Below are 11,893 nucleotides of genomic sequence, written 5' to 3'. Positions count from 1 at the left end.
TCTAGGGAAGCAACAAGGAGCCATATACGCTAGTAAGAAAATACAGTAGCACTGCGAAAATCGCTTTTCAATTAATTTAAACAAAATCGCAAATTTTCGGGCTCGATCATCGAATCGAAGAATCACGATTTGTTTTCAATCTTTTCACCCGAGTAACGAAAATTTAAAACGTGCATTTTGCAGACCTCGGTAACTTGCATGCACGCTGAACATTTTTTATTTATTAAACGGCTGCTCGAATGCTTCTCCGAATGTATGGAACGTGCATTAACTGATTCATTTCTACGAGATTCGACCGCTTGAAATTAATAAACATCGCGTCGCGGCGATGTATTTTGGAATTGCTATCGTCGCGAATTAAATGTCGAAAATGACGGTGTCGAATCTGTGGAACGTGGTCGAGAAATACGATATACAACTTGCCACTCTTTACGGCGAAACATTCGACTAATATTCGTGTCGAATGATTATCGCGGCATTGATAAACTGTTTCTATCGACTCGCTAAATGTTTAGAGACTCGCGAAGACAGGCGACAAATACTCTCGAGACAATTCACCGGTGATTCGATTTGGATAATTCGGGATTGGAAATGTCTGATTACTTGCACGACGTGGGCGAGCGATTTAGCAATGCGTTACTGTGTTAGGAAAGAGAAGCGATAGAAGCCGTTCCGCTGTGCCATAATCATGCATATGTTACAGTATTTATTTACCCGTCAGCGGTGCTCATGATGATATACCGTGTTGTGTCCTATGTTATGATCATAGTAAGGCCCGCGAACGCAACCGAAGTAATGCCTTTCCCAGTAGTGATGGATTATTTAGTAGACGAGGATAAATATCTCTTTTACATGGTAATTCACCAAAATGTAGCGATATTCTTGATTGCAACTATATATGTGGCTACGGAGAGCCTGTTCATTATGTGGCTGCAGCACAGTATCGGCATGTGCGAACTCTTCAGGTAAAACAATACTGGCTTAGTACCTGCACACTTTTGCGTTTGATGCACTACTATCACTTAACATAATATTCCACTATTATTACTTTACATGACCTAAACACTCTATCATAATTACTGCAGATGGTTAGAAGCGCATTACCTGAGGCGTTAAATAAATTTCGCGTAGAATTTTGTAACTAAAGAGTTGCGTTGTAAAATGAAATTCCAAATTAATATTTTCAGATTACGAGCGATTGTGATGTACGATTTTCATCGGGAAAATCTATAAATTACGAATAATTTTTTTATAGCGACATTCTAGTGTCTTATAACTATCGTTGAAACGCTTAATAATTTTTGTTTAACAATGTCGTGGCGATTGAAGTCTCTGAACGCTGCGTACTATAATTTCTAGATACCAAATCGAGAAAATGGTTCTCCCAGAGTTGGAATATATTTCGGAAGATCTTGACACATACAGAAAGAAATGTTTAACAAACGCGGTTTCCTATCATACGCGGGCAGAAATGTTAGTATTCACGTATCGTATTTTATTCATAGAAAAGCCTTAATTAACCCTCGACCTGCGGTCGCCGTATCTTTTTCATCCATTGTATTTAAACCGTCGCCTATTTCGTTAATCTTCGGCAAACTATATATCTGGAAAAATTGATAAATAAATCGGAGAATCGTTATAAACATCGCCAATTGCTTAGTTGTGAAAATGGGCCGTTGTTCGGGGGTTAAAACGTTACTGCTAGAAACATTTGAGTCTGTATTTAGTGAGTCGCATGTTGCAATCGCATAACCTACATTATCAAGTAAAATATTAATAAACTGAGAAATTGTTTGTCAAAAAAAAATTCCAAAAATAATGAAACCTTTCAATTCGAAAGAAAACGAAAGTTTTTACCGTCGAGTGGCTCACTGTTTGTGCAGGTTCAAAGACAGACATAAAACTTCGCTCTAGTTAGCGTTCACTCGTTGTTTCATTTGTTCTTAAAGTTTCATGTTGTGCTTGAAAAACAAATTTTCGTTCTCGTACGCTGTTCTTCTTGTATTCGCTGTCATCTCCTTGAGTATCAATTTCTTCCGTGTAAGTTAACTTGCCCCTTTCATTGATTACCATAGAAATAAACGTCGCCGTCGCATCACTCTCCATGAAATACACGCATCTTTCAGATATCCGTCGCTATATGCCAGACACACAATATACAAGAAATGTTAATGGCCCTATTCTTTTCCGCTTCCGAGTTAGTGTACATGTTCTATCTCAACTATATCGTGCAACATCTCTTGGACTATACGGATGATTTGTCTCTATGCATGTAAGCCTGACATATGTTTATACGTTGCATGTCGCATTGCGGAATTATTATAAAATATCAGATAATCGCGATAAGATGCGTTATTATATTTGCTACTAAATTTTGTTCTTAATACTATACGAAAATATAATAAAGAAAAATATTGCAACGTTCGAAAACATTTCAGCGAAGACATAATTTTTTAATCTTAATTTCTTTCGTATTTTATATTTTGAAGATGATAAATAATATTTCAATTATTAAAATTTAATTTTGAGTCACTCGATGCTACTTGTGCCGAAAACAAGTTATAATTAAATATAATTAAAATTGTTATATAAGCGAAATATATTCTTTGGATCTTATAGATTGCAGATTTATATAGTTTCATGGTAACTTATAATAATGTCGCGAAGTGTACAAACGGCGCAGAATTAATGAAAAATCATCGCCGAGATGGGAATGTTCAATACGAGATTCATTTTATTTTCTTTACAGATATTCCACCCCGTGGTACAACGCGCCAGTCTACGTTCAGAAACAATTGTTAATTATAATGATCAGGTGCAGAGAACGATTTATATTCGACTTTTACGGTTTTTATAAAGCGTCGATCGAGGGCTTTTCAGGGGTTAGTAGCCATTAATAATCGATACGTGCTAATTGGCTAACTAACTATCTTCCTTTCCAGCTAGTAAGGTGTACAATGTCTTATTTCATGATGATGACGTCCCTCCAATGATAACCCGACATTTCGTAATCCAGAAATACTGGAACGAGTAGTATGTATTACATTATAGCGTATTGTATTACATTAATTAATAATTGAGATTTGTTCAAGGATTTTGCGTAGTTCATACAACGACAGAATACAATGTAACACACCCACCTTGCATTTGTGAAACGACTAGTGACGCATGATTTCATCCTTTACATCCCTCGATTTGTTAGGACAACTGTAACAATAATAATAATAATTATGTAACAACGTAACTGTTGCGAAGGACGAAACAATATTTTCTAAAATTCTGAACATAAATGTAATCCTGCGTTTCGAAGTGAAGAATACTTCGTCTTGAAATATGCAAAGAAACGTTTAATATCGTTACATAAGAGAAAGAGAGGAACAAATGGAATAAATAATACAAATTAATCACATTTGTCGAAAATAAACTTCCTTCTGTTATGCAGAAGGACCTAAACGTATTCGTCTTTTTTCTTGGGACGTTTTCAACAAAATATTGCAAGAACAACAGACGTTAATTTCATCTAATCCTCTTTAAATTTACAGATCCTCTACATCATAATCTTCGGAATAGGTGAAATAATTGCAACAGTGAAGTAACTGCGAAATAAATGGCCTGCAATTTGCAAAAAAAAATCACGTAACATAGTATTACGATTAAACTTGGTATATCTGAGACATTTTTCAATTTTCGTTCTGGTATGTGTAAAGAAATATTCATGAATTCGCAAGGGGCACAGGGAAAGTAATAGTTTCCGTGACAATGTTGGGAATGTAAAGACACTTTATGGACTTCCTATTCAATTTTCCTGAGGGTTGGAGTATATCATTATCGCCTCTACGTAATTTCTACTTCCGTCTAATGAGTTCCACGGTGCACTTCCTGTGCATAACAGTGTCACGGAACATTAATATTACAATGCTTGTTATGTGTCGTGCCGAGGATAATGAAACTTCGTTAGGTGTGAATAACTTAATTTATTGCACTTTTCTATCCCGCACTTGTCACCGGCCGATTTAACATTGGGTGACTATTTCAAAGGAGTCGCAGTGGTTGTAGCAATCTTGTGGTCGGTTGGATGATGTATAATATCGCAATGTCGTACTGTATGTTTCGTAATGGTAAAAGCTAAACGTAATATCGTACTGTATGTAATGGAAAGGCTATCGCTGCTTCGGAGTACGGTCTTTTATCTCCCCGCGAAATGCCTCGATAAGGCCCAGTTTGGGGGAAACATCATCCCCATTCGTTGATTGACTTGAGGGAGGAGGATCTTCTCAAGCATCCCCTCCTCGGTGGAGGACGAAACCCCCTCAAGTCAATGCTGGATTCCCAGAGTGACGTCACCCCGAAGCAGCGTGACGATATGGGCCCGAATGGCCCGCCGCGGATTTATGACCCTTGGCCTGGCGACAGTCCCGATGGCCCAAAGAAGCGACCGATTTTTCGGAGCCCGAGTCCGAAAATACCTCGCGTGTTTTGCACGTGCGGCGCAAGGGATGCGAACCCTTGTTACACGTGCGGCGCAAGCGATGCGGACCCTTGGTTGCTGGTCGTTTATGGGGACGGCGGCATGTATCCTTCCGGGACCGTACAATGCTTTTGAATTTCCAATGATGTAAAATGTAAGCCATCAAAACCAGCTGTCTGTCCCATTCGAATGTGGTCAAACATGTGCAGATACAGTAGAGAAAGAACACCGTTTCTGTTAAAAATAATGTTAACTTTCCTCGCAGCAATATAATTGCCTATGTAAAAATAAGATTTATACAATAAACGTCTCGTTTTAATAAGGTACTAAAAGGCACTAAGAAATACTAAAAGGTACTAAGAAATACTACATGGTACTAAAAGATACTAAAAAATACTAAAAGGTACTGTAGGAACCAACAAAATTTTGCCATTTTCTAAATTTTCATTATAGTCTCAGATGAAAGAGTAAAAAGACGACATCGTTTATATTCCAAGTAAAAGTAAAATTTAACATTTTACATTTACAAAAGAAATACGGTTATTCGGAACAATTTTTAAAAATTTATACCATTTAAAAGGTATTGACTCAATTTTACTTTCGACTCTATATTTAAATTTGCCTCCTGTCGCCATTTCTTTGAAGCACATAGTGGCGCTGCTGTAGTATTAAGTGGTAGTGGGAACCTAACAATAAATAAGCTCTAGCCTCTCATCAAAATCCCTAGGCATATGAAAACAATTTTTCGATGTATTTAGAAAAGAATTAATGACCAATTAGAGACAATTAAAGAGCAATTGTTCCAGCTATGTTTCATTAATATCGGTTTATGTGGCGTCCGAAACTCTTTGAATTATGCGATTAGCTATATTCATTTTACAAACAGAATATGCACAAGTTTCACTACACCTATGTATATATTCATGTTCCTAAATAATATAACTATTTATTTATAATGTAACTATATATTTATAAGTTTACAATGTCATTCTTCTTATTTCCTAAGTCAGCGAATCAGAACAAAGAAAATTATGTCGACTCTCTAGAGGTGTGTAGGATTGGAATCCATTACCGTAATTTTTTAAGACCGCATACATTATACTTTCAATCGCGTTAAATATTTAATACACGCTCGACCAGTTTTAACTGTGCTATTACTAAAGCAACAATAAGTTTAAATTTATTCTTATTTCTAACTAGGAATTTCATCTGTTTCGAAACGGATATCCGGTAACCGCACTCTAGCGACCATTTGATCGACCACTTTCTTTCCGTTCATGGCTCTCGGGACTGTTTCATAGTTGTCACGATGAAGGTACGAATCCATGAATATTTTGAGCATCCTAGAAAAATTTAAAACAATTAAACATAAGATTTGTACAACAGAAGGCTGTGCATATTATTTTCTATACATATTTTCGCAATTGTTCCTTCATTCGCAGTTTTGTGTGTGCATGTTTTTGGCAGGAGACACAGTGATTCGAAACATGAGTGCTGTTTTGTTTCAATTTAATAGTTTTATCGACTCTGATCACTGAATCTGTTAATTAATATAACTAAGAATATTGCTACGGTTATATATGTCAAATAAATCAATATGCTGCTTGTCATTAATATATACCGAGTGTTCGTTAACCTTAAAAAACAATCGTTAACGTTATCTTCTCGTTTACAATGTAACGTTTATGTTATTTTTCTTTCAGCTGAACGTATCCTTTCCGGCAACAGGATGCCAAAAACTGTTCGAAATCTCAGATGAACATAAGCTCAGAGTATTTTTCGAAAAGCGCATGGGCGCTGAAGTTGAAGCTGATGCTTTAGGTGATGAATGGAAGGGATATGTTGTCCGTATATCTGGTGGCAATGACAAACAAGGTTTTCCAATGAAACAGGGTGTTCTGACTAATGGTAAATTATCATAATGCTTTCTATTACTATTACAGTTGTTTCGTATTACTTCTTGATGTATTATAGTTTAATGCCAAAATATTTAGTCGTGTTATAAATTTATCTAATTACAAACAGGTCGTGTACGTTTATTGCTCTCAAAGGGACAATCCTGCTACAGACCCAGGCGTGATGGTGAACGCAAACGTAAATCCGTTCGCGGGTGTATTGTAGATGCAAACTTATCAGTACTTGCATTGGTTATCGTCAAGAAAGGAGAAAAGGTATTAATCACTATTCGAATTGTTATACATATACTATTTACCCATGTTGTTTACTGTGTATCTAAGAATTTACCTTAGGATACTGTCATACACGTGGAAGATCAAACTATCGTTTTTTGATTTGAGAAGAAGTATAAATTTCTTGTGCCTTTTCTCAGTGTACGAACGAGACAAATTTCTATCTTCAAACAGTGTTTTGTTTACATAGACTAATCGATCCCCTTCTTATAGGAAATCCCGGGTTTGACCGATACCAACGTACCACGTCGTTTAGGTCCTAAGAGGGCGAGCAAGATTCGCAAACTTTTCAATTTAACGAAAGAAGACGACGTCCGTCAATTCGTTGTTAAACGGCCGATTCAAAAGGAAGGCAAAAAAGAACGTGTTAAGGCACCGAAGATTCAACGTCTTATTACTCCACTTACTTTGCAGGTATATATTTCCCATGTTCATTTATATCGAGAAATTATTTCAGAAACTTGTTAAATGTACGATGTATTAAATAAATAAATGTTTACAGCGCAAACGACATAGATTAGCTCTGAAGAAGAGGCGTTGCTTGGCTCGTAAACAGCAAGCAGCCGATTACGCGAAATTGTTAGCGCAAAGGCAAAAGGAAGCAAAGAACAAGCGTCAAGAAGAACTTAAACGAAGGCGTAGCGCTTCAATGCGGGACTCTAAATCGTCCGGTCAGTCGGCACCCACCGCCCAAAAATAAATAACTGCAGTGTTGTATTTACAATTTAATAAAAATACTTTCACCTACTTTCGTTCATGTTCTTATTTCACTAAATTACATTTGTAAAAAATTGGTAACTTGTAATTTTTGTTAGGATTAAATGACGACTGAATAAAAACAGTTTTTGTTAAAATTAAGTGACGATTGAATTGAAAACAATTCGAACTTCTTTATTAGCCCTATCTCCCTAGTACCTGCCTGCCTAGGGAATTTTAAGAACCACATGGAAACGTAGCTTTATTCAAAAGAAACACACGTGTATTCCTAACCAATTTTCAAAACATTCGTAGGAACTGGTCACGATGCAGATGCCTGTGTAATTTATGTTGACAAGTTAATTTACAATACCTAATTGTATGAAAATAGAATTTATATAAATATTATTTTTCAATATAAATACATTACGATAAAGGTAAGTGACATATTCTGGTGTTATTACGTCTTTATTTCTGTTTCATTATTTTAGTTCCTTCCTCACAATACGTATCACTTCAATTAATTTAACGATAAAGTAATATATACAATTTTGATTTTATTCTCTTGTTTAGATAAGATGGCGAAATCAAGGGTTACAAATAAAGCTCCTCGTAAGGAGGGCTTTAATCGTTCTAAACACAGCATGAATCCAGAACGACCTACGGAAGGTTTAAAAGGTGTCGCAAAAGTACGAACAAAAGCAACAATTAGAAGATTACAAATGTACCGTAACCAAAAGCCCAAACGTGATCGCACTGGAAAAATAATTAGCCCGGCACCATTCCAAGGATGGCAGCCTTCTGGTACTATGTCTCGCATAGAACCATCGCAGAGATGGTTTGGTAATTCGAGAGTAATATCGCAGAATGCCTTACAAAAATTTCAAGATGAATTAGGGAAAGCTATGAAAGATCCTTATAATGTAGTTATGAAGCCCACGCAATTGCCAGTGACCCTTCTTCAGCAGAAGGCTGTGAATGCAAGAGTACACTTGTTGGACACAGAAAGTTTTGAAAGTGTCTTTGGCCCAAAGAAACTAAGAAAAAGGCCAAACTTAACAATATCATCTTATGATGAATTACAGAAATTGGCAGAAGAAAAAGAGGAAAAGTATGACAAAGTGAAAGACACAAAAGATTTAGATCTTGTACGTCCAGATACTGGCATGAAAGATGCGCAAAGAGATTGGGTCATGGCAGCTGGCCAAAGTAGAAGGATTTGGAATCAATTGTACAAGGTTATAGATTCATCCGATGTTATTTTACAAGTTTTAGATGCTAGAGACCCATTAGGAACCAGATCTCCCCCAATAGAAAAATTCCTCAAGGAAGAAAAACCTCACAAGCACTTAATGTTCGTTTTAAATAAGGTAGATCTTGTCCCAACATGGGTCACACAAAGATGGGTGGCTATTTTAAGCTCGGAATATCCAACAATAGCATTCCATGCTTCACTGACACACCCATTTGGTAAAGGTTCATTAATAAATCTCTTAAGGCAATTTGCAAAACTACACATAGACAAGAAACAAATTAGCGTAGGATTCATAGGGTATCCGAACACGGGCAAAAGCTCGATTATAAATACTTTGAGATCGAAGAAAGTATGTAACGTTGCACCGATAGCAGGTGAAACAAAAGTATGGCAATACATTACTCTGATGCGTCGCATTTATTTAATAGACTGTCCGGGCGTAGTGTACCCATCGGCAGAAACTGATACAGAAAAGGTTCTGAAGGGTGTAGTGAGAGTTGAACTTGTTCAGGCTCCTGATGACTATGTTGCAGATGTATTGTCACGTGTAAGGCCGGAATATATACGGAAAACTTATAAAATAGACGAATGGACCGATCACGTGGACTTTTTGGAGAAACTAGCTCGCAAAAGCGGTAAATTATTGAAAAAGGGAGAACCAAATATTGCCGTAGTTGCGCGTATGGTTTTGAACGATTGGCAGCGCGGTAAATTACCTTTTTATGTAGCCCCAGCGGGATTTGAAGAACCGTTATCAAGAACAACAACCACTGATGAATCTCCTACAGAAAATAATGACACCGAGACAGAAAATAATAATGTTGAAACAATAGAGAAAAATGAACAACCAAACCGTGATTTAGCTGTAGTACAAGATTTCAGAAAAATACGAGTTGGTTTGCCATATTCGAGGGATGATCTTAAAACTGATTTAGACGTCTCGAATAACGGAGAAAATAGCTCCATTGTGTCGAACGAGAATGATGACGATGCCGATGAAAGTCAAGAAAAATCTGTTATAGAGTTTGAAGATGAAGGAGAATCGAAGAAAGACGAAGGAAGCAATAAGAATTCGGAAGATGAAGATAGTGAAGAAATGGATAACGATTATTGCGATGGTGAAATTCGTCTTCCTTTAGAGAAAGACAATTTGTTGCAAAGCGTGTACGATGAGGTAGAAGATCAGTATGATTCTAGCGACAGTGAGATGCTCAATACAAAAGCTGTATCAGGCAGTGGTGCATTTAAAGTTTCTTCTGTATCCACTAAAACGGAGAAACAAATAACAGGGAAAAAATTAACAAGTAAACAGCGGCGAGCTTTGGAAAGAGCTAACAAACGGAAAAAGATTGGTAGCAACTTCTACGAAGTCAGTAACGTTAAAAATAGAAATAGAAATAGAAGAATTCCTAAAGTTAAAAGTAAATAATTTATAGGTAACTAGGATAGGTTAAAAATATTTTGAATGATGTATTTAATTTTAGTTTGCAGACTCTTTGATCAATATATTTGTACAAAAGTATGATCTAATAAATTTATTTGTTGAATGTTCAGTATTAAATCACTTTCGAAACATTTGTATGCGTTTTACACAGTAAATAAATTTGTGGATACCAAACGGTATATTAAATATTAAATATTATCGATGAAATAGGTATACACACACGTGCCTCCGGATTAAATAAATATATTTGTCTAAGCGATACGTTAAGTTCGATTTCATATTCACACGAATGAGTTTATGTATTCAAGAGTTTTTTGTTAATTGATGATCGGACGCTATTCTAATTGGGCGCGAAGATAATCCGTAACTATTAATTCGACTCTCTCGAAGTTATTTACTCGCCGCGGTCGGTTGCAACAATTGTGTTCACAACAGTCGATCACCTGAATTCGATATACTATTTCGATGCAATATTTAATTGGTACATTTATCCATTAGAGTTTTCGATCATTTGATTACGCGGTCGTTTTGTCCATCAGACATTAGGTCATTCAGATATTTTGCCAATCAATCATTTGGTCATTTTGTCAATAAATCGCTTTGTGTAATTGATACTATGAAATTGATAAATTATTTTAACGTGAAAACGGCTTACCATTCGGAAATTCTATTCTATCTTGCGCGATGAAAATTAGACGTGAAATACCGTTCTTCTTTGCGCTGGTAGCGCGGTTGCGTGGTGCGATTGCGCAGTAGCACGGTTGTGTAGTGCGATTGCGTAGTAATACTATAAGTTACGTGCCATATCGTATTCAAATCACGGGCCTCTGACTTCATAGAATTTATAAATTTTTAGTTCATTCAATAGATTCAGTAATGTTTAGATACATAGAAAAGTGAAATAAACGCGACGAAATCATAATGTTTCATTAATTAACAATAGTTTTCTGTTAATTCCTAAGAATAGTGAATATAAAATTTTGTTCACTTACACATTAATGTTTTTCAATGAATTCGCTTTTTCTTGCACAGTAGAAGCAATTTCGACATATTATTAACATCGACAGTCAATGACAGTACGTTGTAGTAGACGATAATTTGTGACAAACTTAGTAATATATGTTACAAATTGTTTCATATAAGTAATACAAGCCAATCAGAAGTTATTTGGTTACTAGGCAGAGTGAGCTTCTATTTATCGCCACCAGAAGCGCCACTATCGCCAATGGAAAATCGGCCATCTTTTCCATTAGATCGACATTAGATCGAACGCAGCTCGGCAGCCAGTGATCAATTATTTGGTTTTTAAACTAATTAATTCAATTGTTGCAACTCAAAGTTAACAAAATATCGAAGTTAATGTGATTGGAAGCGTGATGGTCCAATCTCTGACGAAGTTCCGACCCTATCATAGAATATACGTAAGTTTAAAGTATTGCTTCGTTACACTATGGCGAATTTCATATGTCGCGTTCTTTAGCGCCGAGGCATTAACAGATTGCTTCAAATAATTAATATGTCGGACTTAATAAATCATTTTAATATGATAATGGGTTGCTTCGGGTATTGTATTCGATTTTGCCTGACTAAAATTAGATGCGGGGAAACTTAATTTATGCTGGTACCGCGATGGTCTAGACTTTTCTAAAGATTTGAAGCAACCGTTTAAAGTTGCGGCAAATCAAAGGCCGCCATTTTCGCGCCAAACCGTAGGAGTAGGATTGCGGGCATCTAGCTTCTTAGAATTTACAAATTTTTAGTTGATTTAATAGATTCGTTATTACTTGGATACTTAATGTTAGGAATTTAACTGGATTGAGTCATTAATTTCGCGTAGAAAA

General features: G+C 36.2%; 3 protein-coding genes across 3 annotated transcripts; all 3 read left to right on the top strand.

Moving 5' to 3' along the window:
- The first annotated feature begins 6 nt into the window (after positions 1 to 6).
- On the top strand, positions 7 to 5,480 carry LOC144468374 (uncharacterized). Its single transcript, XM_078177801.1, has 7 exons — positions 7 to 32; positions 704 to 965; positions 1,360 to 1,473; positions 1,950 to 2,040; positions 2,127 to 2,272; positions 2,750 to 2,882; positions 2,943 to 5,480. The coding sequence occupies exons 2-7, from the start codon at positions 730 to 732 to the stop codon at positions 2,991 to 2,993; spliced, it is 771 nt and encodes a 256-aa protein (XP_078033927.1). The 5' UTR covers positions 7 to 32; positions 704 to 729; the 3' UTR covers positions 2,994 to 5,480.
- A 158-nt stretch (positions 5,481 to 5,638) lies between these two features.
- Rps6 (ribosomal protein S6) lies at positions 5,639 to 7,404 on the top strand. Its single transcript, XM_078177812.1, has 5 exons — positions 5,639 to 5,783; positions 6,172 to 6,376; positions 6,494 to 6,639; positions 6,871 to 7,071; positions 7,160 to 7,404. Exons 1-5 carry the CDS (start codon positions 5,778 to 5,780, stop codon positions 7,355 to 7,357), a joined length of 756 nt encoding a protein of 251 aa, XP_078033938.1. The 5' UTR covers positions 5,639 to 5,777; the 3' UTR covers positions 7,358 to 7,404.
- A 238-nt stretch (positions 7,405 to 7,642) lies between these two features.
- Positions 7,643 to 10,155, top strand: Ns2 (nucleostemin 2). The gene is made up of 2 exons (XM_078180962.1): positions 7,643 to 7,790; positions 7,927 to 10,155. Exon 2 carries the CDS (start codon positions 7,932 to 7,934, stop codon positions 10,035 to 10,037), a length of 2,106 nt encoding a protein of 701 aa, XP_078037088.1. The 5' UTR covers positions 7,643 to 7,790; positions 7,927 to 7,931; the 3' UTR covers positions 10,038 to 10,155.
- Positions 10,156 to 11,893: the final 1,738 nt, after the last annotated feature.

This window comes from Augochlora pura, chromosome 1 (genome assembly GCF_028453695.1).
Source record: "Augochlora pura isolate Apur16 chromosome 1, APUR_v2.2.1, whole genome shotgun sequence".
In the NCBI taxonomy this organism is placed as follows: domain Eukaryota; kingdom Metazoa; phylum Arthropoda; class Insecta; order Hymenoptera; family Halictidae; genus Augochlora; species Augochlora pura.
The sequence above is the reverse complement of the archived record's forward strand: the minus strand, read 5'-3'. Positions and strand labels throughout refer to the sequence as shown.

What these genes read in the sequence shown, in the direction of transcription:
- LOC144468374 (XM_078177801.1), top strand. Translation starts at nt 730, where the DNA reads ATGATGATATACCGTGTTGTGTCCTATGTTATGATCATAGTAAGGCCC. An exon ending in GATGATTTGTCTCTATGCAT is followed by an intron (nt 2,273 to 2,749) that starts GTAAGCCTGACA and finishes TTTTCTTTACAG; the next exon opens with ATATTCCACCCCGTGGTACA. An exon ending in CGATCGAGGGCTTTTCAGGG is followed by an intron (nt 2,883 to 2,942) that starts GTTAGTAGCCAT and finishes CTTCCTTTCCAG; the next exon opens with CTAGTAAGGTGTACAATGTC.
- Ns2 (XM_078180962.1), top strand. Translation starts at nt 7,932, where the DNA reads ATGGCGAAATCAAGGGTTACAAATAAAGCTCCTCGTAAGGAGGGCTTT.
- Rps6 (XM_078177812.1), top strand. An exon ending in ACAGGGTGTTCTGACTAATG is followed by an intron (nt 6,377 to 6,493) that starts GTAAATTATCAT and finishes AATTACAAACAG; the next exon opens with GTCGTGTACGTTTATTGCTC. An exon ending in TTACTCCACTTACTTTGCAG is followed by an intron (nt 7,072 to 7,159) that starts GTATATATTTCC and finishes AAATGTTTACAG; the next exon opens with CGCAAACGACATAGATTAGC.